This window comes from Lemur catta, chromosome 4, assembly GCF_020740605.2.
Source record: "Lemur catta isolate mLemCat1 chromosome 4, mLemCat1.pri, whole genome shotgun sequence".
Classification (NCBI taxonomy): Eukaryota; Metazoa; Chordata; class Mammalia; order Primates; family Lemuridae; genus Lemur; species Lemur catta.
In genome coordinates this window covers 88,081,431-88,109,204 of record NC_059131.1, presented here as the reverse complement: position 1 = coordinate 88,109,204, position 27,774 = coordinate 88,081,431, and the positions used below count along the sequence as shown (strand labels likewise).

The 27,774-nt window shown below is 42.5% G+C and overlaps 1 protein-coding gene across 1 annotated transcript in view; it reads left to right on the top strand.

Annotated features, from left to right (window-relative positions):
* FAM184B (family with sequence similarity 184 member B) overlaps positions 1 to 27,774 on the top strand; it is a 57,856-nt gene that overhangs the window by 6,787 nt on the left and 23,295 nt on the right. The window contains exons 6-7 of the mRNA XM_045550641.1: positions 10,380 to 10,490; positions 13,662 to 13,769. Coding sequence (XP_045406597.1) covers positions 10,380 to 10,490; positions 13,662 to 13,769 — 219 coding nt within the window. The remainder of the gene's footprint in view (positions 1 to 10,379; positions 10,491 to 13,661; positions 13,770 to 27,774) is intronic.

Here is a 27,774-nt window from a genome sequence, read left to right as displayed (position 1 = left end):
ATGCAGTCCCTGCCCAAAGGGAGTTCAGGGTCTTTTGGAGGAGACAGGGGGCACCCCTAAGAACGTGAGACAGTAGGGCCCGGAGTCATTGACATGGGTTGGAGTTGTGGCATGAGCGGGTAACTTAGGGAAATTCAACTCTACTCACTCAGCAAAAACACAAAGAAACACCAAGAACCAAAATCTCAGGCATGGAAGATTATCTGGAGCCAAATCCCCACTCTGCTACCACACTGCAAGTTATTTAACCTGGGCCCCTGCAGGGGGAAATTCTGCATGTGCCTCAGTTTCCCCATTTGTAAAACAGATGATATTAATAGCACCTCATAAAGTAGCTGTGAGGATTTAATGAGGGAATCAATGTGAAGGAATGAAGCATATCCTAGTGCCTGGGATAGATGGGCAGCAGGTAGGTGCAGGTCATCAATCAGTGGCATTCCAGAGTAAGGGAACATTCTGCCTCTGTGTTCCATTCCAAAGCAAAGGGGGCAGCTTTCTGCTGAAAAGGCATGCAAAGCCTCATCTCTCACATTTGCTGGGAAAAGTAAATAAGATATGTAAAGATTTTAGGAAAAGAATGAAGTGTAAGTCAAAACTATTTAGGTGGAATACTTTCATTATTACAAGAAAGCCTCTTTATAATCTAAGAACCTGCAGTACCAGCTTTGAGTGTTCACTGAAAGATAATTCCATGTCCCGGTGTTTGTTATATGGTGGTTAAGAGTAGTGAGTATTCAAGAAATATGGATAAATAAAAGAACTCATGAAAGACCCAGACTAGTTCCTGGGTCTAAGTCCTGACTCTTCTACAAGCTGTGTGACCATGGGCAGGTCACATAACCTCTCTGAAGCCTGATTTCTAAAATAGGGCTAAATACTTTGAGGGCTTGTTACATGGATTAAGTATGGTATTACAGTATATGTAAACCCTTAGCTCCGTGCACAGCATGTAGTGAAAGTTCAATAATTGGTAGCTATTATTAATTACCATGTGCACTGGGTGATATCACGTATGATAGCAATATTATTTAGTGCCCGGTATACTTTATAAAGCTCTTTATACTTATGAACACATTGAATCTTTCCAGCAGTATTACAAAATGGGTGTTCCTATCCCCATTTCAGAGTTGAGGGAATTGAGGCTCAAAGATGTTGTGTATGAAGTCACACACGCAATGAGTGAAGGAGCTGCAGTTCAAACCCAGCAGCCTGGCTCCAGAGCCCATGGTTTCCCCACCCCTAGCTGGGTAGACAGCTGTATTGAAAGCATTTTTTTTCTCCGCATAAGCTGCAACTGGTTGCACAAATCTAATCCTCAGACAAACAGATGAACACTCTTTCCACCCTGAACCACAGTCAGCAGGAGGAACAGCAGCTCACTCTCCTGGAGCTACAGGTTGCCCTGGTAACCTGTCAGCCAACTCTGCCTCTGAGGGTGTAAATCCCACTTCAGCTTTAATAGGAGACATGAATGAGTCCATTTGGGAAATGAATCACATAGAAATCAGTTGTGTTACTTCCTGTTTTTTTTGGTTTTTTTTTTTTACTTTTTGCTCATTTCTAAAAACCAAGAAGATATATTTTATAATTAGGTCAAGCAGATTAGGGAAAGAGGTCTCAAATCTAGGGTTTACAGACTGAAAATAGACACTATTTTCCCCTGTAGAGTTAGGAGTGCACCATATCTTTGAGCCTTTGGTTGTGTGTATGTTGTGAATCCTGAATGCTACCCTAACCTAAGGAACACACTAGGAGGTGGGCCGGGATTGTCCCGGAGGCCTCTGTGCCTTCCCTGGCCACGGATTAGATGATATTATCACTCACTCTTGACAGACAGCACAGAGTACACATTCTATAATTAGCACTTGCATACGCCAATTCCTAGGGCGGGGATGGAAATGAAGATTTATTGAGCACGTCCTGAGCTGTGCTAGACTCTTCTGCACTCCATGTTTCATTTATATCACTTAGGATTCTTGGTGACAAGAATCACAAAACCCAATCTTGGAGTTTAGGTGGAAAAGAAATTTAGTAAAGGGTAATGGAAGACTCTGGAACTGGTCTTGGTAGCTACTCAGACAGAAATAATGTCCCAGATCCACTGCAAACCCGATCAGGAGGCCAGACGTGGTGGTTCACACCTGTAATCCTAGCACTTTGGGTGGCTGAGGCGGGAGGATCGCTTGAGGCCAAGAGTTTAAGACCAGCCTGAGCAACATAGCAAGACCTCGACTCTAAAAAACTAGAAAAATCATTCAAGCATGGTGGCATGTACCTGTAGTCCCAGCTAGTTGGGAGGCTGAGGTAGGAGAATTGCTTGAGCCCAGGAGTTTGAGGTTGCAGTGAGCTGATGATACCATTGCACTCTACCCTGGGTAACAGAGAGAGATCCTGTCTCACAAAACAAAACAAAAGAAAACTGCCTAGGATTCTTGTGCTGTCACTTCTGAGCCCAGACCTGCAGTTTATACAGCTGACACCACCAATGCTGGCCCCTGGACATTGCCACAAGAACTGGACTATCTAATATGGGACCCACTGGACACGTGGGGTTATTTAAATTTAAATTAATTACAATTAAATGAAATCTAAAATTCAGTTCCTCAGTGGCACCAGCCACATATAAAGTGCTCAGTAGCCATGTGTGGCTGGTGGCTGCCCTACTGGCCAGCACACCTTAGCTATATCGTACTAGTTTAGAACATTCCATCGTCACAGAGAGTTCAGCTGGTCAGTACTGCTCTAGAACCACTAGCTCTGCTACCCCTGCAAAGTGCAGTTGCCAAATCCTGAGTGACCCCTGCTTGTACACATCACTGGCTCTGACTCGACATATAGGATATGTGTGTCTGCCGGGGGAGCTTCAGTCACGTGCCCCAGCCCTGGCTGCAGGGAGTCTGGCGTTGGCAGGTTTTATCATAAGAGAAGGGCTCTGATGCATCAGATGGAGAATTCACAGACATCCAGAGGGGCAGGAGGTTAGATCCTGGGCAATCCAAAGGAATGACAACTCTCCATTCAATGATTAGATCCTTTCCTTGTCTGTTTTTCCATTTGACAGACGAGTAACTGAGAAAGTAGGTAACTGAGTATCACACAGCGAAGAGATGACAGAGTTGGATATGAATCAGGCCTATCAGACTCCAAAGCCAGTAACTTTTTCCCTCTACCAGTCTATGTGTGTAGCAGAATATACATCTCCCTGGGCCTTGGATGCTAACATCTGGGTCCCTGCTCTGCTACTATACATAAACTGTTTATTTTTCATTTGCTGAATACATACTCCATGTCTTGAGCAATGCAGAGACACAGGAATCAGCCATGTCCTCAAGGAACTCACAGTATGGTGGGGGAACAAGATGGGCACAGAGTCAACTCAATGTATTAATATAATAAGCACCATGCCTGGGGAAAACAGACTCACTGTCAAACCTTTAATAAGTCACCACAAACCATTCTAAGCCTCTGTTCTCTCATTTTAAGTAATAAATATCAATGAGATAATTTCCTCTGCTTTTTCCCAACTTTTTATTTCTATCAATTCCAAAAATACTCTTGGATGTTTAGAAGTATGTTGTTTAATTTCCAAATATTTGGGACCTTTCCAGATGATCAGTTTGTTACTGATTTCTAATTTGATCTCCCTGTGGTCAGAGAATAGATTCTATCATTTCATTCCTTTTAAATTTGTTCAGCTTGTTTTGTGGGCTAAATGTGGTCTATCTTGATGAATGGTCCATCTGTGTGTACTTGAAAAGAATGTGAATCTGCTGCTGTTGGGTGGAGTGTTCTATAAAGATAGTTAGGTCAAGTTGGTTGATAGTGTTGTTCAAGTCTTTTATGTCCTTACTGGGTTTTTTTTCCCCCTACTTGTTCTTTCAATTACTGAGCCATGAAGATTAAAATCTCAAATTTAAATTGTGAATGGGTCTATTTCTCCTTTTAGTTCTCCGTTTTTACTTCAAGTAAATTGAAACCTTTTTATTAGTGCATATACATTTAGGATTCTTAGGTCTTCTTGATGAATTGACCCTTTTGTTATTTAGGAAATATTCCTTGTCCGAATGTCAGCTTTGTATGATAAAAATATAGATATTCCAGCATTTTTATGGTTTGTGTTACTTGGTCTATTTTAATCATCCTTTTTCTTTAACCTTACTGTGTTTCTACTTAAAATGCTATTGTGACCTACTTGAGTCTTACTTTTTCATTCAGATTGGCAATTTCTGCCTGTTAGGAGGCATTCACACCATTTACACTTAATGGAATTATCATTACGTCTACCATCTTGCTGTTTTTCCTACTTGTCACATGTTTCCTTTTTCCCTCCGCTTTTTCTGTTTATTTTTATTGGATTCATTGAGTATTTTGGGGGTATTCCATTTTTTATCTCCACCTTTGACTTATTAGCTATGTTTGTTTTTTGGAAAAGTGGAGTGCTAGTGGTTATTCTAGGATTTATAAATTTCTTAAAAGATTTATCACAGTCTTTCTTCAGATAATATCATGTTACTGCACATATACAAATCTTACAACAATACATTCCCATTTCCCCCCTCCTGTTCCTTGTATAATTGTTGTCATACATTTTACTTTATACATGCTGTAAATCCCACAGCACATGGCTTTTATATTTGCTTAAACAGCAGCTATATTTTTAGAGAAAGTGTTTTAATAAAAAAAAAGTTATTTCATATTTTTCCACATATTTGCCATTTCTACACTCTTTGTCCCTTTGGTTGATTCAAACACCCATATAGTGTCATTTTCCTTTGGCCTAAAGAACTTTCTATAACATTTCTTGTAGTATCTGTCTACTGCTACTCACAACAAAGTCTCTCTCTCTATTTTGTCTTACTTTTGACAGATATTTTTACTAGATAAAGAATTTTAGGTTGACAGGGTTTTTTTTTCCTTTCCTCACTTTAAAGATGTCATTCAATATCTTTTGGTTTGCATTTTCTTCTAATGAAAGGTCAGCAGCTACACTTACCTTCATTCCCATGCGTATAATGTCTTTTTTACCTCTGCTTTTAAGACTCTCTCTTTATCACTGGTTTTTAAGTTTGATTATGATATGCCATGATGTGATTTTGTTTGTGTTTTCTGCTCAATGATAATTGAACTTGTGGGTTTATAGTTTTCATGCAATTTGGAAATTTTAAGGCCATTATTTCTACCTTATCTCCTGCTTTGCCCCTGCTCTGATATTGTTGCATGAGTCATCAAGGCTCTCTTCATTTTTGACTCCTTGCCTCACTACACTTCAGTTTGGATAATTTCTACTGCTCTATCTTCAAGGGTTCACTCATCTTTTTTGCCTACACCATATAATCTTTTTTTAGAGCCCATTCAGTATATTTTCATTTCAGATATCAGATTTTTTAGTTCTAGAAATTTTTTTTTTTTTTTTGGAGACAGAGTCTCGCTCTGTTGCTCAGGCTAGAGTGCCGTGGTGTCAGCCTAGCTCACAGCAACCTCAAACTCCTGGACTCAAGCAATCCTTCTGCCTCAGCCTCCCAAGTAGCTGAGACTATAGGCATGCACCACCATGCCCAGCTAATTTTTTCTATATATTTTTAGTTGTCCAGATAATTTCTTTCTATTTTTAGTAGAGACAGGGGTCTCACTCTTGCTCAGGCTGGTCTTGAACTCCTGACCTTAAGCAATCCTCCTACCTTGGCCTCTCAGAGTGCTAGGATTACAGGCATGAGTCACCGCGCCGGCCTAGAAATTTCAATCTGTTCTTTATAGTTTCTCTTCTCTTCTGTTTATGTTCATGCTTTCCTTTAAATTTTTGATTATATTTATAATTACTCCTTTAACATTCTCATCTCTGTCATTTTGAGGTCTTTTCCTATTGATTGATTTTTCAAATATGAGTGGTTATGAGTCACATTTTCCTGCTTCTTTGCATATTTAGTAATTTTTGATTGAATGCTAGACATTAAGAACATTAAAAGTTAAGAGTCGATTTTGGCCAGATACGGTGGCTCATGCCTGTAATCCTAGCACTCTAGGATGCCAAGGCAGGAGGATAGCTTGAGCTCAAGAGTTTAAGACCAGCCTAAGCAAGAGCAAGACCCCATCTCTACTAAAAATAGAAAAATTAGCCGGGGGTGATGATGCATACCTATAGTCCCAGCTACTTGGGAGACTGCAGCAGGAAGATCTCCTGAACCCGGGAGTTTGAGGTTGCAGTGAGCTATGATGATGCCACTGCACTCTACCCAGGGTGACACAGTAAGACTCTGTCTCAAAAAAAAAAAAGGTCTGGATTTTGTTGTCATCCTTTTAAGAGTACACAATTTTGTTTTGACAAGTGGTTAAATTACTTGTGCATCAGCTTCATCTTTTAAAGAGTTATTACTTTTATCGTAATAAAATATACAAAATATAAAATTTATCATTTTCCAGACTTAATTTTAAGCTTCGTTAGGAAGAGTCTAGAGTTTGCTCTAGTTCTAGTTAAGTCCTACTACTGAAGTGTGACTCTTCCTGGGGCCTAATGCCCCACTATTGATTCGTATTAATGTTGGTATTATTGCTAATGACTGATTCTCAGTGACATTTTAGGCTTTGTACTGATTGACTCTTTAAGCTGCACTATGAACTTTACTATAAGTACATTCCAAATAACTAACTTTTCTCCTTGAAAAAAGTTAACGTGTTTTCTGTTAAAACTCCAGCTGAAGTCTCTGCATGATAATTTTCTGTGGCTGCTCAGTTGTTCCCTCACAGTGGCACCTTTGTGTGTCTCTTCTTAAATTACCTGTACTTGTGGACAATCTAGACAAAGAAGGAGAAAATGACTGTTAGTGCTGCTTTTATTTCTTATCAGCCATGGGATTTCCTTCATGTAAAATGAATGCAACAAAGCCTGTTTCCCTGGGTATATGAGAACTCAGTGAGAACAGAGTTTATGAAAGTACTCTGAATTCTATAAATCAGTGGCCTGTGGAACTCTCTTCCAGGTTTGGGATGAAGCAATTTATATATTTGAAAGCCTTAGTCTCCTTTTCCCTAATGTTCTTGTCTTTGTAGTTGTTTTCCTCTTCACCGGAGTCAGGAAAATGCTAAAGCTTCCTGTTGAAATCCTCAAGGTCACTTTGGACTGAGCTGGAATGGAAATGCTTCTTTTTAATGTGTGTTCTTTCAGTGACCCAGAACTATTTGTTTTCTAACTGTAAACCACATTATTCTGCACCTAAAATGAAGCTTACTAATGCCAAAAATTACTGCTGAAATCAGTTATTTCCATCTGTGGGGGAATTTTTTCACACTAGGTTCATTTGTCAAGGCAACAGCTGGGGCTGTGATTGATTACCTATACCCCAGGAAGCTAGGCTGTGTAAATTTAGAAATAGCCATTTTTTATGCTAAAAATCGTTATCACAGGAGATTTTCTCTGTGCTACTACAGTGAACACATCTTGGCAGTGTTAGTGTCTGTTCTATTAAGCATGTTAAACAAAACTTTTGTTCAGTAAAAGCTTCTGTGGATGAGAAGCTAATTAATGAAGTAAAAAAAATCAGAATTTTCGCTGAGGGGATGAGCTTGCTGCTGACAGTTGCTTAAGTTGAGACTTGTTTGGAACCAAAGGATAATTTACATACTGTTTTCAGGAAATGAACTTTCCAAAACAAGCCCTGCCAAAGGGGATCATAGATTTAGTGAACAAAGACTATCCACATGCTAAATGCCCAGGTCACATGACCCTTTCAATGAAATCACATCACTCTTTTTTTCTCTTCTAAGTGCCCCTTTCTTAGCATTAAGGGACAATGCTCAGGGCCACTAGCCTGCCCTGGGTTTGGCCTCACAGAAAGTATAAAGTCATGGAGGTGATCAGCAGGAATATCTTTTTAGATGTTCAAAGTGGAAACCCAGGAGTCAAACATGACTTCTCTCTCACCCCTCGCATTCAATCAGCCATCAAATCTATTCTCCTTCTTCGATGGCCCTGGCATGTGTCCACTTCCCTCTATCCTCTACGATACCACACTGATCCAGTCAACCACCATTTCTTGATGGGCCATGTGATGCCTCTAGTCACCCTACTTCATGGAATCCAATCTCCATTTCAGCACGACCTTCTGAAAACTCAGCCTTGGCTTCAAACTCTCCGACAGCTCCTTGTCATCCTCACAGTGTAGCTCCAATTCCTCCACATGGTTTTCTAAGATCCTACCACAGCTGGGTGTAGTGGCTCATGCCTGTAATCCTGGCACTTTGGAAGGCCAAGGCAGAAGGATTGCCTGAGCCCAGGGCTCAAGACCAGCCTGGGCAATAGCAAGACCCCGTCTCTACAAAAAATAAAAAAAATTAGCCAGGTGTGGTGGTGTGTACCTGTAGTCTCAGGTATTCAGGAGGCTGAGGCAGGAGGATTGCTTGAGTCTGAAAGTTGGAGGCTGTAGTGAGCTATGATGATGCCACTGCACTCTAGCCCAGGTAACAGAGTGAGCAAGACCCTGTCCCAAAAAAAAAGGACTCTACAAAGGTGGACTCGTTTGTCTCTCCTGTCTCAGCCCACACCTCTCCCCTGTCTAACTCTGCCCTCCAGCCTTTTAGTTCATCATTCATTCAATGTTCTTTCTCTTAATGGAGAACGCTTTCCTCCCCACTCCCAAATTCACCTAATTCTGTCCAGTTCTTACTGATCCTTTGGTCCCAGTTTAAATATGAGTCTTCCTACAAATCTTCCCTGCCCAGCCTAGTGATGCTGTTGTCTTATACATGGTACCCACGTACCTACATGAGCGTAGCTCTTGCTACACTGTGTTGTAATTGCCTGCTCATGTGTGTCTTCCCCTCTGGGCTGCCTGGTTCACTACTTTACCCAGTGGTGTGTTGAAGCACCATCCTCCCCTTGGTGGGTCAGAAGCCGGTGTCATCCTGGCCCCTCTGCTTTCGGCAAGTCCTGTCTGTCAACATTGCACATGTATCCTGAGTTTCCCCACTCGTCCCGCCCACACTCTGCCAGGGGCCCAGCTGCCACCACCCTGCCCCAGTTATGGCCGCAGCTTCCTCCCCGGCCTGCTGCCACCATTCTAACCCTGCCCCCATCGGTATGTCCTCAAGACAGAAACCAGCAGTGAGCTTCCCAAAGTACAACTGGAACCATCCCCTCTCTGCCCAAATGTTGAGTGGCCTTCATCGCACTGGTAAGCCTCACCTGGATGTACGAGGCCTTACGTGATGTCCCTCTGGCCTCATCTGGTCCCCCCTGCAGTGGCCTCCTCACTGTCTGTGGAACATGCCAGAGCCTTTGCAGGTCCTGGAAGGCTCACACCCAGACTTCTCTTTGGCAAGCTCCCTCTCTTAATACAAGTTTCTACTCAAAAATCACTTTCTCTGGGGCACTTCTCTGGCCAAGTTATCTAAAATTGCAACCCCTCCCCGACACCACAGGGCCCTCTGCCCCGCTTTATTATTTATCCATCCAACATAGCGTTTACCATATTGTTTACTGACTGACTTTGATTGCTGCCTGTCTTTCTCACTCAAATGTGAGCTCCTGGTGCATAGGCATTTTGTCTCCTTTGTATCCCCAGCTCTGAGAACAGTGCCCAGTACATGGGAGATCTCAAGAAATATTTTGTTGAATGAATGAATGAATAAGTGATGCAATATCTACCTATAGAAGTTCAGCTAAGAGGATCAGACTATTTCATCCATTCCTTTAGATACTTGCATGATTTTTCCAGAAACTAAGCTAGATCAGAAAGGGTAGGGCGCTACAAGAATAAGAGTGGTACTTATCATATATGGAGTCTTTGCTCTGTACCTGGAATGGTGCTAAGCAGGCACATAGCACAGTGAGTCACAGAGAGGTCTGGAAATGTGCTCAACATGACACAGCTCAAAGGTGGCTGCACTGCTCATGTGATCTCCAGAATGTTCCTTCATCTAGATCTCCTTTGTCTGGAGGCTCGCGGGCCATAGTGAGGGACCACGGCAGAGTCTGCCCTGTGAGCCCATCATTATGACTAGGGTATGGATGCTGTTGAGAAGGAGAAATTTCATTCTGCTTTTAATATTTCCCTGCATTCGAAAATGTAGTTGGCTTTTTGACTTACGACACAGAGAATTTTGTCTGTAATGAGTATTCTCTGTTCGTATTTGACATTAGACAACTTAATGCCAGGGATCCACCCCACCCTACCCCACCCTTTTATATTAGTATCAGACTTCATGGTATAAATGTAACACTTGTTTTCCTTTGACCTTCTGGTGTGTTTCTAATTTATGTTCACTTACAGTCTTTTGTGACTCTCGTGAGCTGCTTTGATCTCCTTTGGGAGAATCAAGGCAGGGTATGAATACGTTGTGTCCTGTTTTCATGCCTTGTGTGGTTAATTCTTCTAACCATCGTTTAGGAAGTGGAAGCACAGTTGGAGGAAGTGAAGAAGAAATCAGAAAAGGAAATAAAGCAGCTGGAAGAAGAGAAAGTGGCCCTAAATGTGAAGCTCCAGAATTCTCTGCTTGAGGTAAGCCCCAAAGAAATTCAAGGCTTGGAGGGGATAGTTCTGAGCCGTGGGAGTTTCTGCCTAACTGAGATGCCAGGAAGGTCAGGAGACTGCCCCCACCTCCTCGCATCCTCGGAAGAAGAAAGGACACTGGGCCAGACAGGAAGGCTGTCTAAGGGGGCGAGGATTTAGCTGCAAGTAACAGAGAGGCTAATTTAGAGAGGAGGAAACAAAGCGGTCTTTAGTGTCTCGCATAAAAGAAGGACAGAGGAGGCTGCTGCTGGTGTTGATTCTGTGGCTAAACATGTCAGGAGTGGACAATCTGCAGTTCTCTTGCCCTTTGCTTCTTTTTAAAAGAAATTGAAACATTTTTGTGGGCCTCTAAAAGTATTGAAGTTTCCAGTGGAAAAGGCTAGAAACAGGGTCCTAAGAGCCATCTCTAAGCCTGATTAGACCAAAAAATGTAAAGATGTTTTCTTCCTTCCCCTGGCCTCCCTCACACCTTCCAGATGATGCTGGAGTCTCCCACCCCCTCAGGAACCCACAAAGCTGGTTCCTCAGTCCTGGCCGTGCATTACAACCTCTGAGGAACTTTTAAGCACACATAGGCCATGTGCAAAGCATTGTTTAGGAATATTTATACCTGGAGGTAAATCTAAAGAAGGCATGAGGATGAGAGATTCAACTTTGGACCAGTGGTTAGCTCTAGGAGGGAGAGAATGTGAGAGGCTGCAACTGTATCTGTGATGTGTCATTCCTTCAGCAGGGTGATGACTATACAGGTGTTAATTATATTTTTCTCTAGCCCTTTTTCTATTTCTGAAATTATTACTTAAAAAAAAAAACATGAGCAAGTCGTGCCTTAGACTTGATCTATCAGGGTCCAGAGGTGGTTCTTGGTGAACTCTGCCATCGAAGCTTCTGTTCTAACCCGGACCAAGGTGGAGCCAAGTGGGAAAGAAGCCCTTCTCTCTCTCTTCCCTCTCTCCCTGTCTTTCTCACTCCCTCCTCCTTCACTTCTCCCTCCATCTGTCCCTCCACCCCTCCCTCTCTTCCTGTTGAGCTGTGCTGCCAATCTTTGTATTGCACCCGGACCACTCAGCTCTGCAAAGCGTATGGTGACTTCGTGTATGTGTATGAGACCAGCCCAGTCATCCCGCTGAATCACCCAGGCCACAGCAGCCTGGGCCAGGATCCGACTATTTCTGTGAATGCCGCTTAGAACTCCTCTTTAAAAATAGCAGTGGCTGACATTTGCGGAGTACTTGCCCCAGTCAAGACACTATCTAAGCAGTTTACATTTACTAATTCTTTTAATCCTCACAACCACTTTATCATGAAGATGCTATTATTATCTCTGATTTACGAATGAGAAAACTGAGGCACAGTAAATCACTTCCCCAAAGTCACACAGCTAACAAGTAGCAGATCGGGATTCAAACTCAGGCTCTAAAGACCCCACCCCTAACCAGCGCTATTACAGTACCTTGCCTCTTTGATGCCTAAGGATTGTTCAGACCTGGGTGTTGACAGATTGCAAGGCATGGCCAAGCTGTTGACCATCGACAAAGGGCCTCAGTCTTGCTCTTCATCCTCAATTCCTTCTGCCACCTACATGGTACCTACCATCTATCCACCCACTTGCCAGCTCTTCCACTCTCACCCATAGTCACCACCCTGCCCTGCCACCACACCCAATCACTGTCAAGTCCTGTGGGTCCTACGGGTTAAGCCTTTCTGTCCACTCCCTTCTCTCTATACCTGTGCCTTGGACGGGATCCTCGGAATGGCACCTAGACTCCTTCTTTATCTGCTTACAGATGTTATATAAACAATTGCACAGGGACCCTCTGAATATTTCATAAACCTTAGCAAGATGCAATGTAAGGAGAGTTTCATAATCTTGAAATATTTCTTCCCTAAATATTTTGAGAGGACATTCTGATGGTCTTGCTGTTCCTCCGCAATGTTGCCCAGAGTATTGCAAGAGCGTTGTCATGGATTTCCCTGCCTCCGCATTCTCCCTAGGCCAGCTAATTCTAGAACTCATATTATAAAACCCCAATCTGCTCAAAGCCCCACTCCTCTTTCCATAAAAATCTTTATCCTTGTGTTTTTCACCATTTGGGCCCAACCTAGCTTGCCACTACTATCCCTCCAAGACTCTGCTCCCTTCCTCCGCTCCTTCATGTGCCCCCACCATGTGGGATCTTTCTTCAGTCTTCACATCCATCCCACCTGCCCTCCACCATCACACCTGCTGTTCCTGCTGCCTGAAATGCACTCTCCCACCTTCACTGCTGGCGGACTCCTATTCATCCTTCAGTGCCCTTAAAGCTGCCTGAACTCCCCTGGGCAGCGTTTACTGCTATAAATTCTGTGAGTAGTACCTGATGGTTGTTGTGAGGATTAAAAGAGTTGATACTGTCACAGGCTTCGATCTGTGGCTGGCACAGAGTAAATGCACCATTAATGATGCTATTTTTATTTTGTATGTACCTCTACTGAGTGTTGCTGTGGTTGTAAACATATGTCTATCTCCCCAAAAAATGACAGCTCCTTAAAGACAGAGACCATGTTTTATTATTTTACTGTCTTGGTCTCACTCCGTCGCTTCCCCTTCCCTCCTCTTACCTAGCATGGTACCTGACAAGTATTAGGTTTTCTAGAAAGACTTGCTAACAAAGTCTGAGTTTCCTTTGTGGTTTTTGGCCTCATTCTCCTGAAAGTCTAGAAGGAAAGCAGTCTGTTTAATTGATACATTACAATTAGTTGGTTAGTAATAATCATCATAATTAAGGCATTACAATTTTATAACACCTTCCAACCGCTCTTCTCTCATTTTATCTGTACAATTCTTAAATGTTGTTCATTTTCTTTGCCAACTAACTTTTAAAAAAAAGAAATTGAATGGCATTCCAGGAATGGCACAAAAGCCATCCTTCAGATCTAGCATAGAAATGAGTGTATAAATAATTTAAAGGAAAGAGCAGAACACTGTAAACCTGCTAGGCTCATCTTCTTCTGGAAAGACTGAGCAACTAGCTTATTAGAAATGGCATTTCTAGAAGCATGTGTGGCATTTATCTAATGGGACAGACAGACCCAGGAGAATCGATTCCGAGTTTGATGACCATAGCCAGGAAGTAGGAGTTGATTTCATTGCCCCGTGTTTCTTCTCTTCTGTTTTAGGTTTTAAGGCTGGAAGAATTTATCCAACAAAATAAAGTACGCCCCCAAAGAGCTGAAGAGAGGCCCCAGGAATTAGACTGCCAGCGCGGCAGCATTCTGGAGACCCAGGTAACCTCTCAATTTAATTAGGATATTTCTCTGCTCCATCTCAGCACTCTGGTGTCCCCAGTGACACATGCTGATGCTAATGGGCTCTTTCACATCTCCCCTCAGCACTGCCAAAATGCCGAGAAAAAAAAATCGCCACAAAATCCATTTGCAAAAACCACAAAGAAAATAGGGTTCTGAGTAATTATCCGCGTGGCTTGAAAAAGCATAAGGCTTATCAGGTTAGTCTCCTCTCCTCTCCGAGAGCAGCCTGCCTGGCAGAGAGAGGGGCGCTCCCCTCGAGCAAGGCCTTGATTCTGCCCAGCCTGAACCAGGCGGTGCTAATAACGCCCCTTCCCGCCGCTGCCTCCATCCCAGCCCGCAGCCTCCTTCTCTCTCTCGTGGAACTTCCCGCTCGGAGACCAGACCGTGCTGGAGAGCAAAGGCTGCTTCCTGTGTGTCTCTCTTTCTAGAACTATCATAATGAATTACCACATACTTGGTGGCTTAAACAACAGAAATTTGTTCTCTCACAGTTCTGAAGACCAGAAATCCGAAATGAAGGTGCTGGCAGGGTTGGTTCCTGCTGGAGGCTGTGAGGGAGAGCCTGTTCCCTGCGTGTCCCCGGCCGCACCGTGGTGGCTGCTGGGCAATCCTTGGCATTCCTTGGCTTGTAGACGCCATTACTGCAATATATGGCCTCCTTCCCTGTGTGCCTGCGTCTCTGTGTGGCCTTCTTACAAAGACCCCAGTCATTGGATTTAGGGCCCACCCTACTCCACTGTGACCTCACCTTACCCAAGTGCATTGCCAAAGACCCTATTTCCAAATAAGGTCACATTCATAGGTACTGGGGGTCAGGACTTCAGTGTATCTTCTTGGAGGCACCATTTAACCTACAACGTAGACACTCCGTGACCACTCGTTGCATGATGTCAGAAACATAAATAATTTCCGTGAAGTTGGTGTTTCGGTGCCCTGGCTTGAGTAACCCTCTGTGTCGGCAGTGGGGAGCCAGCTGGTATCCTCCTTGATGATATTAAATTTCAAATAAGGTTGATGAGCTGGAGACTTCAATTCAGGAAGATTCTACCACATGCTGTAGTTTTAGGAGGAAATACTAGCACGTAGAAGTTTTCAGTATGTTCCAAGGCTGAGGAACGAGAGTCCAACAGTAGGTCACGTTGTCCATGAGCCTGTGTTATCACCGCACCTCGGGGCTTTTCAGCCTCAGCACTGACTTTGGGGTTGGATAACTCTTTGTTGCGGAGGGCTATGTTGTTTACTATTATGTGTAGCAGCATTCCTGGCCTCCACTCCCCAAATGCCAGTAACATCCCCCTCCAACCAAACTGTCTCAACCAAAAATGTCAGAAGTACCCCCAGTTGAGAACCAGTGCTGTAGCTAAAAAAAGCAAGAACATGTTGAGAACCGTGGGTTGATCCACCGTGAAACTCAGCCCTCGTCTGACCCTTCTTAATCTAAAACATTGTCCCTCACTGAGCTTGGTTTCTGGAGGGCAGCGCAGACCCCTCCTGCATAGAGTTGCAGGAAGAACCTCGACAAATGTCAGTTCCTCCGTTTGTCTCAACTCAACATGCACAGTATTCACTCATTCCACAGCCATTCGTGGAACACCCAGGATGTGCCAGCCTATGAGCTGGATGCTGGAGGGGGGAAATATGCATAAACAAATAGCTTCAAACCATGCCTTCATCATGTAATAGAATTAAACACCTGGTGCAGTGTTTTCTACTAGGGAACTATTATGCACTTTGCAGGTATTGTTTGTGCTTTCAAATTAAGTTCTCTTTCCCAATAAGCAATCCATATATGTGGTACAGAATTCAAAAGGTATATAAAGGAATATAATTCCCTCAGGTTCCCCCATCCTAGGGAAAAATTCCGGTTCTGTTTTATTTTATCTCTCATATATGCTTTCAGTGCTATACTGTGCATATACAGGCATAATTATGGATATTGTTTTTTCCCCTCAAATGATAGCATACTTTCCTACATTCTGCTTTTTTTTACTTCAATTTTTATATCTTGGAAATTGTAACACATCAGTACATTTCCATATCAACTTCATTAAAAAAATAACAACTGTCTAGTTCTCCTTTGACCAGAAAAACCATAATATATTTAACTTTTCCCTTATGATGGACATTTAAGTGGTTTTTAATTTTTCACTATTATAGATAATACTTCAATACATAGCGCTATAGAGGTATATGGTGTAGTATAGCAGTTACGCAAGCTCACCCCTGAACCAAACACCTGGGTTCTTACTGGATGGATAATCTTGGACAATTGATTTAATGTCTCTTTGCCTCAGCATTCTCAGCTATAAGACATGAATGATGATATCACCTACCTCAGAGGGCCTTTTTGGGCACTAAATGAATTAATATCTATCTAGTGTTCAAAACAGCACCCGGCACACGTAAATGCTCCATAGATGCTAACTAACTCTTACTACTGTAGAACTTGCTGGGTCCAGTGATGTGTGTATGTTTTTAACATTGTCAATACTGCCTCACTGGCTCCCACTGAGGTTGTCCCACTGTGTCCTCCTACCAGCCACACATACGCCTGTAGCCGCACAACCTCACCAACGCAGTGAGCTGCAAAACTTTCTGAACTTTGCCAGTCAGAGAAGATGTATAATTGAGTCCAGATAATTTTGGCAAGCCTGCTATATGCTGGCCCAGCAATCTGAAGTTTTGCCTAGATCTAGATGATGTGTGAGCAACATACTGCGTGTGGCCGTACCTGAAACAACACAGGGCAATGCAAGGGGCGGAGGTAATGCCAACGGGGCTTAGTGGGGCTTGAACAATCTGATGGCTGATCTGCTGCTGGAAACAGAGATGCTATTATAGAACAGGATGTTAAATGACAGCTTCCCCAGGGATGTTCTTGCTGGATGGTACAGCTATAAAATTTAAGTTTGCTCAAGACTCAGGGGTTTCAGCATAGGCCCTTAGCTGTTCTGGCAAAGCATTTCAGTGAGTCGAGAGAGATAAAAATAATAATACCCCTCCATTCCCAGAATATGCAGAGAGAGGGCGGCCAAACCTGGGTGTGGCTCCGTCCCCACCAAATTTAGCTGGGACCTTACTGAGCCTTTTGTCCTGGTCTCTCCTGGCCAGGCTCCTTGATTCTCTTAGATTCAGAGTTGCATTAATTGGTTTCCAGAAAGCCATTTTAGTCTCGGTAATTCTGAAGGAAAACTTTTTTCTAGAATATTTCTTTGGTGTCTGGGTCACACTGAACTGGGGGTAGAGAAGGATAGCTGTTTTCATAGATGCCCTTGTCTATTCCCTCTCCAGAAGGAAAATGACAGTCATTTCTGGTAACTATTATTCACGTCATTTCATTTCTACAAATATGTATGAGTGCTGTCACTACACAAGCCTTGGGTCTAGATGTCCAAGTGAATGAGGCCCAAGCTTGATCCTTGAAGGGCTCAAATTCAAATGGGGGAAATAAATATTTACTTAAATAATATCCTGGTATGATGAGTGCTGTAATAACGGCAAGAATTTTCTGTCAGCTCATGTGGGAGAGGAAGTTTTCTACCCAGAGGAAGAGTCCAGGAAGGTTTTCCAGAAGAGTGACATCAGCTGACATCTGCCTCTTGCTGAAATTTGACTTCACCAGGAAAAGGAATGCCAGGGGAAGCTGCACAGGCAGGACCCCTGAGGCCGGTGGGAAAGGAGCCAGGGGCACTCCAAAGCTCTCCCGGCCTGAGCAGTGTCCCCTCTGACTGGGGGCCCTGTGTGGTCTGCTGGCAGCAGTCACCGTGTACCATACCTGGAGGACCACGTGAATCCAAAGCAGCAGCTGTCTGGGCAGTCAGCAGACAGATGATCCATCACTAGGCTCTTAACTGCGACGTCCTGAGTGTCTTCAGGCCATTAGGGGCTGGCACCCTCCATCTGGTGTGACTAAAGGTGTCCAGTTTGATCTGACACAAAACAAGGAAGGCTGCCCTTCACTCCATGGAGAGGTTTCTGGCATAAGCTGAGATTCACTGGAGCCCAGGAGGACAGCATAGGATAGGCAGCAGCCTCCATCTGAGGGTGAGGACAAGGGTTCTGCCCCAGACCTGCTCAGGGACCTCAGGCAACTCCAAAACCTTCCTGAGCTCAGTTTCCTCATTACTCATAATGGCAAGCACAGGTAAGGCCCTGACTGTGTGCCAAGCACATAGAGCTCTATACAGTCCTCAAACAACCCTATGCCACAAGTATTACCCTCATCTTATAGGGAAACTAAGTCTAAAGAGTGGCACCAAGGCCTGTGCTCTAAGCCAGCAGTCCCCAACCTTTTTGGCACCAGGGACCGGTTTCACGGAAGACAATTTTTTTCACAGACCAGGGGGCAGGAGGAGGGATGGTTTCAGGATGATTAAAGTGCACTACATTTGTTGTGCAGTCAAGCCTCTCTACTAATGATAATCTGCATTTGCAGCCACTCCCCAGCACTAGCATCACCATCTCAGCTCCACCTCAGATCATCAGACATTAGATTCTCATAAAGAGCCTCAACCTAGATCCCTCGCATGCGCAGTTTGCAGTAGGGTTCGCACTCCTCTGAGAATCTAATGCTGCCACTGATCTGACAGGAGGTGGAGCTCATGCAGTGTTGCAAGTGATGGGGAGCAGCTGTAAATACAGATGAAGCTTTGGTTGCTCTCCCGCTGCTCACCTTGTGCTGTGCACCCTGGTTTCTAACAGACCATGGACTGGTACCAGTCCGCTGCCTGGGGGTTGGGGACCACAGCTCTAAACCATGATGCTATACTACTTCTCAGTAGTAAAATGGCAGCGATAATCCCTGCCCTCCATTCCCCCAGAGACTTGTGATAATGAACAGAAGACAGCATTTGAAGGTATTTTGCAAAACTGCTAAAGATTCTATAAATGTAAGGTCACTTTATAGTATCTATTATAGTCCTCGGTAATCATTTCAGCAAAACTTCATTAGTTGTTCTATTTTAAGATGTACCTAATGCCACCTTTGAAAGATTGTCAAATGAACTCGAAAATGACTTTGAATATTCCCTTCCAGGAGATTTCCTGGGCGTAGGTGTTTCTTTAAAATAGAAACAATCCAGGAGAGGTTAAATGACTGGAAGATGAAAGATGAAGACTTAATGTGAACCCAGGTTTAAAATAACCAGCCATTTGCTTGGGAGGAGTTGGGAGGAGGCTTTTCCAGTGGATGGTTTGGAGGAGGAGTGGAACTATTTATTTTTCTGTGCAAACTAGTCCCACCCAGGCCACTTTAGTACTGGAGAGAGCTCTGCTGAACCTGAGCAAAATGGCTAATGGGGAACCCAAGAGGAGGAGTCAGGTTCAATGACTTGGAATACACCAGCAATGGCTCAGGGTTATTCTTACTAAAGGGCTCATTGGAATCTTAAGCACATAACCAAAAAAGGGCAGCTGGAGAGCCTATTCCATTTAGAGTTCAGAGAACAGGACAATTAAAACAACTATTACTGGGCTTGACAGTGGTCATTCAGCCAGCTCTTTATTGATCTCCATGGTCAAGTTCATTTGTAAAATATAGTCATGTGTCACTTAATGGAGACACATTCTGAGAAAGGACACAAACCTAGATGGCAAAGCCTACTACACACCTAGGCTATATGGCAACAGTAACATTACTGTACTAAATACTGTTAGCAATTTTAACACAATGGTAAGTATTTGTGCATCTAAACATAGAAAAGGTAATGTGTTGTGCTGTGTCTTTACAGTGGCTGCAGCGTCACTAGGAAACAGGAATTTTTCAGCTCCGTTATACAGCCATACCTTGGGGATGTTGTGGGTTCAGTGGAAGACCACCACAATAAAGTGAATATTTCAATAAAGCAAGTCACACAAATTCTTTGGTTTCTCAGTGCATATAAAAGTTTGTTTACACTGTATAGTAGTCTATTAAGTGTACAATAGCATTATGTCTAAAAAAGCAACGTACATACTTTAATTTAAAAATGTATTCTGTGTCTCTGTGTCACATTTTGGTTATTCTCCCTATATTTTAAACATTTTCATCATTATTTTATCTGTTAAGGTGATCTGTGATCAGTGATCTTTGATATTACTATTGTAATTGCTTTGGGGCACCATGAACCATGTCCATATAAGAAGTTGAACTTAATTGATGAATGTGCCTGTTCTGACTGCTCCACCAACCAGCCATTCCGCCATCACTCTCTCTCCTCGGGCCTTCCTGTTCCCTGAAACACAATGTGGAAATCAGGCCAATTAATAACTTTACAGTGGCCTCTCCGTGTTCAACTGAAAGAAGTAGAGCTTCTTTCACTTTAAATCAAAAACTAGAAATGATTAAGCATAGTGAAGAAGGCATGTTGCAAGCCAAGATAGGTTGAAAGTTAGGGCTCTTGCATCAGTTAGGCAAGTTGTAAATGCAAAGGAAAATTCTTGAAGGAAACTTCAGTGAAAACACAAATGATAAGGAAGGAAAACAGGCTGGGTATGGTGGCTCAAGCCTGTAATCCTTGCACCTTGGGAGGCCAAGGTGGGAAGATTGCTTGAAGTCTGGAGTTCGAGACCAGCCTGAGCAAGAGCAAGATCCCATCTCTACAAAAAATAAAAAAAAATTAGCAGGGTGTGGTGGCATGCACCTGTAGTCCCAGCTACTTAGGAGGCTGAGGCAGGAGGATCGCTTGAGCCCAGGAGTTTGAGTTTGTAGTGAGCTATGATCACGCCACTGCTCTCTAGCCAGGGTGACAGAGCAAGACCTTGTCTCAAAACAAACAAACAAAAAAAAGAAGGCAAAACAGTCCTATTGCTGATATAGAGGAAGTTTTAGTGGTCTGAATAGAAGATCAAACCAGCCACAACATTCCCTTAAGCCAAAGCCTAATCCAGAGCAAGGCCTTAACTCCCTTCAATTCTGTGAGGGCTGGGAGAAGTGAAGAAGCTGCAGAAGAAAAGTTGGAAGCTAGCAGTGGTTATTTCATGAAGTTTAAGTAAAGAAGCCATCTGCATAGCATAAAAGTGCAAGGTGAAGCAGCAAGTGCTGATGGAGAAGTTACAGAAAGTTATTCAGTAGATTTAGCCAAGATCATTGATGAAGGTGGCTACATTAAGTAGCAATTTTTCAAGGTAAATGAAGCAGCAACCTTATATTAGATGCTCTCTGGGACTTTTATAGCTAGAGAGGAGAAGTCAATGCCTGGCTTCAAAATTTCAAAGAATAGGCTGACTCTTTTTAGGGGCTAATGCAGTTGGTGACTTTAAGTTAAAGCCAATGCTCATTTACTATTCCTAAAACTCTAGGTCCCTTAAGAATTATGCTAATTCTACTCTGCCTGTGCTCTAGAAATAAAACAATAAAGCCTGGATGACAGCACATCTGTCTATGGCATGGTTTACAGAATATTTTAAGCCCACTGTTGAGACCTATTGCTCAGAAAAAAAAAGATTCGTTTCCAAATATTACTGCTTATTGACAGCTTGGGTCACCCAGGAGCTCTGATGGAGATATATAAGGAGATGAATGTTGTTTTCATGCCTGCTCACACAACATCCATTCTGCAGCCCATGGATTAAGGAGTAATTTCAACTTTCAAGTCTTATTATTTAAGAAATGCATTTCCCAAGACCAGAGCTGCCATATAGTGATTCCTCTGATGGATCTGGGCAAAGTACATTGAAAACATTCTGGAAAAGATTCACCATTCTAGATACTGCTAAGAACATTCACAATTCATGAGAGGAGGTCAACATATCTACAATAACAGGAATTTGGAAGATTGACCCCAGCCCTCATGAATGACTTTGAGGGCTTTAAGACTTCAGTGGAGGAAGTGTCTGCAGATGTAGTGAAAATAGCAAGAGAACTAGAATTATAAGTAGAGCCTGAAGATGTGACTGAATTGCTGCATCTCATGATAAAACTTTAACAGATGAGGAATTGTTTGTTATGGATGAGCAAAGAAAGTGATTTCTTGAGATAGAATCTACTCCTGGTGAAGATGCTGTGAACATTTTTGACATGACAACAAAAGACTCAAAATATTACATAAACTTAGTTGATAAAGCAGTGGCAGGGTTTTAGAGGATTCACCCTAATTTTAAAAGAAGTACTACTGTGGGTTAAATATATCAAATAGCATCACATGCTCCAGAGAAATCTTCTATAAAAGGAAGAGTCAATTGATCTGGCAAATTGCCAGATCAATTTTAGAAATAAGAAATTGCCACAGCCATCTCAGCCTTCAGCAGCCACTACCTTAATCAGTCAGCAGCCATCAACATCAAGGCAAGAGCCTCCACCAGCAAAAAGACTATGACTCACTGAAGGCTCAGACTGTTAGCATTTTTCAGCAATAAAGTATTTTTTAATTGGAAGATTATATTTTAGACATAATGCTATTGAATACTTAATAGACTACAGTGTAGTATAAACATAACTTTTATATGCACTGGGAAACCAAAAATTTATGTGACTCACTTTAATGCAATATTAGCTTAATTGTGGTAGTCTGGAACCAAACCTTCAATATCTCTCAGGTATGCCTATAATTATTTTGTAATAATTTTGTCTTTTAACTTTTATAGTAGAATTAAAAGTGACTTGCCCACTATCATTAAATTAATATAGTTCTGCATTTGTCTATATATTTACCTTTTCCAGTGAGTTGCATAATTTTTAATGCAACCCTGTTGCTGTTTAGCAGCCTTTTATTTCAACTTGAAGAACTCCCTTTAGCATTTCTTGTAAGTAAGGTCTAGTGGTGATAAATTCCCTCAGCTTTTGTTTTTCTGGAAAAGTCTTTATTTTTCCTTCATTTCTGAAAGATTGTACATTCACTTCTGGCCTGCAAGATTTCTGCTGAAAAATATGCTTATTGTCTTATTGAGATTCCCTTATATGTGACAAGTAGCTAACTTTTGCTGCTTTTAAAATTTTCTCTTTGACTTTTGACAATTTGATTATAATGTGTCTCAATGTGGTTCTTTGTGTTCATCTTATTTGGTATCTTTTGGCCTTCTTGGATCTAGATGCTCATTTTCTTCTACAAATTTGGGAAATTTTCAGCCATTATTTCTTTGAATAAGCTTTCTCATCTTTTCTCTCTCCTAGAATACCCATAATCATATTTTGTTCCACTTGATGGTGTCACTTTTTTTCTTCTTTCTTCTTTTTTCTTCTCTGACTGAGTTATTTCCAATGACTCATCTTTGAGTTTGCCTATCCTTTCCTCTGCTTGGTCTAATCTGCTGTTGAACCCCTCTGGCGAATTTTTCAGTTTAGTTATTGTGTTCTTCAGCTCCAGGATTTCTGTTTGGTACATTTTAAAACATTGTCTCTTTGTTGACATTTTCTCTTGGTTCATTCTTTGTTCTTTTTATCTCAGTAAGTATCTTTATGAGAGTTATTTTTAGTTCTTTGTCAGGTAAATCATATAACTCAGTTTTATTAGAGTCAGTTTCTGGAGATTTATCTTGTTCTTTTGCTTGGAACATCTTTCCTTGACTCTCTGTGTTGGTGTCTGTACATTAGACAAAGGGAGCACCTCTCCCAGCCTTCACAGACTGACTTTGTACAGGGGAATCTCCCATCAATCAGCCTGACTAGATTCTGGGAACCTCTACCAACTCTCTGCATCTCAGAGAGAAGCAGGTAGCTATGTTTTTTGTTTGCTCATGCTGTGCTGAGCCAAGAGGGTGCTATGGTGTCTGCCAGCCCAAGCTTCCACCTCCATTCTCCCTCAGGGGGCTAGACCACGATGGACCTTTCAGACGAGATCTGGTGTGTTCAGGGTGGTATGGCCGTGGACGGTGATGGACCTTTCAGAGCTCCAAGTTTCAGAGAAGAAACTTAAAGCAACATGAACGACAGTTATTGCAGAGATTAAAAAGAATTCCAAATGTACTCTGAGACACCATGAAGCCTGTGAAAGGGAATCTGCAAGAAGTAATTTCTGGGCCACTTTATCGACTACTGCTATATTTAAAGGAGTTCTGGGCAGGAGTCCAGAAACAGGAGAGGACTGAAAACACTAAAATGTCTGATGCACCCGGGTAACAATACTGGCTCACAGTTACATTGGATTTGTTTATTTCCACCATTAGCTCATGGATGTATATTACTTTATGAGGCAACCAGGAAAGGCACTTTAATCCTTGATTTACAGGACTGGCAAGGCAGAAGCCAGTCCTCTGGGGACCAGCCTTGGAAAAGTTGCTAGACATGCAAGCCAATTTCTTCCCTCTCCTGGGTGAAGCTGGGAGATAGGGGGGTGTCTCTTCCTGATCATATGGTCCTGCGCCAGGGGCACCATCTCTGGCAAGAGAGTGTCCCCAGTCTCCCTCCCAGCTTTGGTGATTCTGGTTTTGCATTCTCCTGGGGTGGAGGAGCCTTTTTATTAGTTTCTGATTTCTCATAAAGAGAATTTGTCCGTGAATTTTTGCTGAATCTATGTGTTTATTAGGGGAAAGAGGGATCAGGGCTTTCCTTTGCCATGTTGCTGGTGTCACTCCTCTCTGGTTGATTTAGAGTCTCTATTTTGCAGATACTTCTCAGCAGCATGTTTGCACAACACAGGTTGAGCTCACATCCAGGTAGGCCCTGATGCTGGCATTTGGCGATTATGTCAACACAGCACAGCTGAGTGCCAGTGCAGTAACACGGAATGACATGGATGAGAGTCAGACAGTACAGGGAGCGACTCCTCCTGTCCTCCTCCAGTGCCGTGTGACCTGAGACAAGCCACTGGACTTTTGCAATCTTAGCTCCCCATCTGTAAATCAAGGATTAAAGTGCCTTTCCTGGCTGCTTCACAGAGTAATATACATCCATGAGCTAATAAACAAATGCAATGTAACCATGAGCCAGTGTCGTTACCCAGGTGTGTCAGGCATTTTAATGTTTTCAGTCCTCTCCTGTTTCTAAACTCCTGCCCAGAACTCCTTTAAATATAGCAATAGTCAGTAAAGTGTCCCAGAAATTACTTCTTGCAGATTCCCTTTCACAGGCTTCTTGGTGTCTCAGAGTACATTTGGAATTCTTTTTAATCTCTGCAATAACTGTCATTCATGTTGCTTTAAGTTTCTTCTCCACTTTTCTTTGATCAGGCTTGCCAGAAGTTTGATTTATCTTTTCAAAAAGCCAACTTTCAGATGTATTGATCATATCTGTTGTTTATATTTCATTTGTTTTATATTTTATATTGCTTCTCTTCTATTTACTTTGGGTTTATTCTGTTTTTCGTTTTATAACTTTTTGAATGTTTTCTAATAAATACATTTAAAGCTATAAATTGCCGTCTTAGCTGTCTCCCAGAGTTTCAAAGCTTATCTCTTTTTTTTTTTTTTTTTTGAGACAAAGTCTTGCTCTGTTGCCTGGGCTAGAGTGCCGTGGTGTCAGCCTAGCTCACAGCAACCTCAAACTCCTGGGCTCAAGCAATCCTCCTGGCTCAGCCTCCCAAGTAGCTGGGACTACAGGCATGCCGCCATGCCAGTCTAGTTTTTTCTATTTTTAGCAGAAATGGAGTCTCACTCTTGCTCAGGCTGGTCTTGAACTTCTGGCCTCAAGCGATCCTCCTGCCTCAGCCTCCCAGAGTGCTAGGATTATAGGCTTGAGCCACCGTGCCCAGCTGTTATCTCATTTTCTTAACCTACTTTCTTGTTGCTTTCTAATTTTATTGCAATGCCATCAGATAACACCGTCTGTAAAATGTCAGCACTTTGAACTGTGTTGAAATTTGCTTTGTAGACTAATATGGGGTCAGTTTTTTAAAATCTTCCCTATGGATAGAAAAAAAAGCATATATTCTCAGTTCCGTTGCAAAAGCATATATTTGAATCCTAGCTCTGTGGATGTATTTACTATATGACCTTGGGCAAGTTACATATCCTCTCCTGCCTCAGTTTCATCACCTTTAAAATGGGTAGTGTCCACCTCAAAGAGTTGAGGGCCTGGTACATACTAAGTATCATAGATGTAAGTAGCTATTTATTTATTTATTTATTTTTAGCTATTGGGTTTAGCTTATTAATCTTGTTGCTCAAATCTTCCTTAACCTAGCTCATTTTGTTTAATGTATCAATTTCTGAGGTACATATATTAAAATCTTCCATTATATTTACCCATTTCCCCCTACAGTTATGAACATTCTGCCTTATGTTTACAGGCTCTGTTGTTGGATGCCTACAGGTTCATTATTAGAGCGTTTTAGTGAATGATTCCTTTTATCAGGCTAGATCTCCATGTTGAACTTAGCCCGTTCATGTTTGTCATTAGAACTGTTTTTGCCATTATATTTTGTGTTTTCTATTTACCAAGATTCCTTTGTAACCCTTAATTGTCCTTTTGAAATCTGAACCTAATTAATTATACATCATTTATGTATTTATATTGCAGTAGACTATATGCTATTCTGACTTTTTTATTGCTATTGTTCCACATTCACCATGCAATTTCCCCAGGTTTATACAGAACCTGTATTTATGGCAGATGACTCACAGAGCTGTTTTACTTAGACTGTGATATTCTCATCAAGCTGCTGGGCTTGATGAGAACTGGAGATCTCTAAGATATTTTTCATGCCCCAAATACCTGAAACTAGGGGGCACAGGAGGTCCATAGGTAGCTTGTAATCTGTTCAGTTACATCATTTTTGAAAGTGCACGACAATGAACCAAACTTTCTGGGCCCTGTGACTAGTGGATGTCAACCTGCTAAACTTCAGTTCTCAGTTACATACCATAAAGAGAGAGGATTCAGGCTATGATAAATAGCTGTGCTTGAACGTTCTCAATTACTGGCTTTAGTATTTATAGCATTTTAAAAAATTGTGTCTGGCGGAGGTGGGGGGGCAAGGGCAATATACGTAACCTAAACTTTTGTACCCCCACAATATGCTGAAATAAGAATTAAAAAAAATTGTGTCTGGGATTACTTTTACATTCACTTATCATCTAGGAAAGGAGAGAGAAAATGCTACTATAACTAATAGAAGGTAAAAAAATTTTGTCTGCTTTGTTTATTCATGTGTCCCTAGAACAGTGCCTCGCACACAGTTAGTGATCAATAAGAAAATTACGGTACCAAAAAAAATTGTTATGAGAACTTCAAGAGAAGAGAGGGTAATTGCAACAGAAGAGATCATGAAGTCTTCATGAGGAAGTAATAGCTGAGTAGGGCCTTGAAGGCTAAGTAGAATCTGAAAACTAAAGAGTACATCAGTTGGGGTTTGATCAGAGAAACAGACTACTGGGAATGATACAGGATATAAGATTAAATTTAGGGGCCAGGCACGGTGGCTCATGCCTCTAATCCTAGCCCTCTGGGAGGCTGAGGCAGGAGAATCACTTGAGGTCAGGAGTTTGAGACCAGCCTGAGCAAGAGCAAGACCCCGTCTCTACCAAAAATAGAAAAAATTAGCCAGGTGTTGTAGCCCATGCCTGTAGTCCCAGCTACTTGGGAGACTGAGGCAGAAGGATCGCTTGAGCACAGGAGTGTGAGGTTGCAGTGAGCTCTGATGACTCCACTGTATTCTAGCCCAGGGTGACGGAGTGAGGCTCTATCTCAAAAAAAAAAAAAAAGATTAAATTTAGGAACTGACCTGACACAGTTGTGGGAGCCAGTTAAACATTTTTGTTCACCTGTTGCTTATTTATCTGGTGGTGGGCCTGGAGTCAGCAGGGTGGGCCACCAGGAAGACAGACAGAGAGAAGTGAAGTGAGGAAGATCATGGACAAACTGCAGCCCGTGAGGCTGAGCTTGAACCACGCCAGTCCCTGAGGCTGACAAGGCTCCAACTTTGAAGATTCAGGGGACCCAAAGGAGAAATGGCATCCATCGTAATGGCCCTAAACGTGCACCTGGCCTGGGATGGGGAGAAGCCCGGGGAGGACCCGCCTGCGGGAGCTGGAGGAGCTGCAGGCTCGGCTGCTGCCCCAGGAGCAGCAACGCTGGCCCCGATAGGGAGAAGTCAAGGGGCAGTCCTGCGGGAATTTAAGGAGCTGAGAG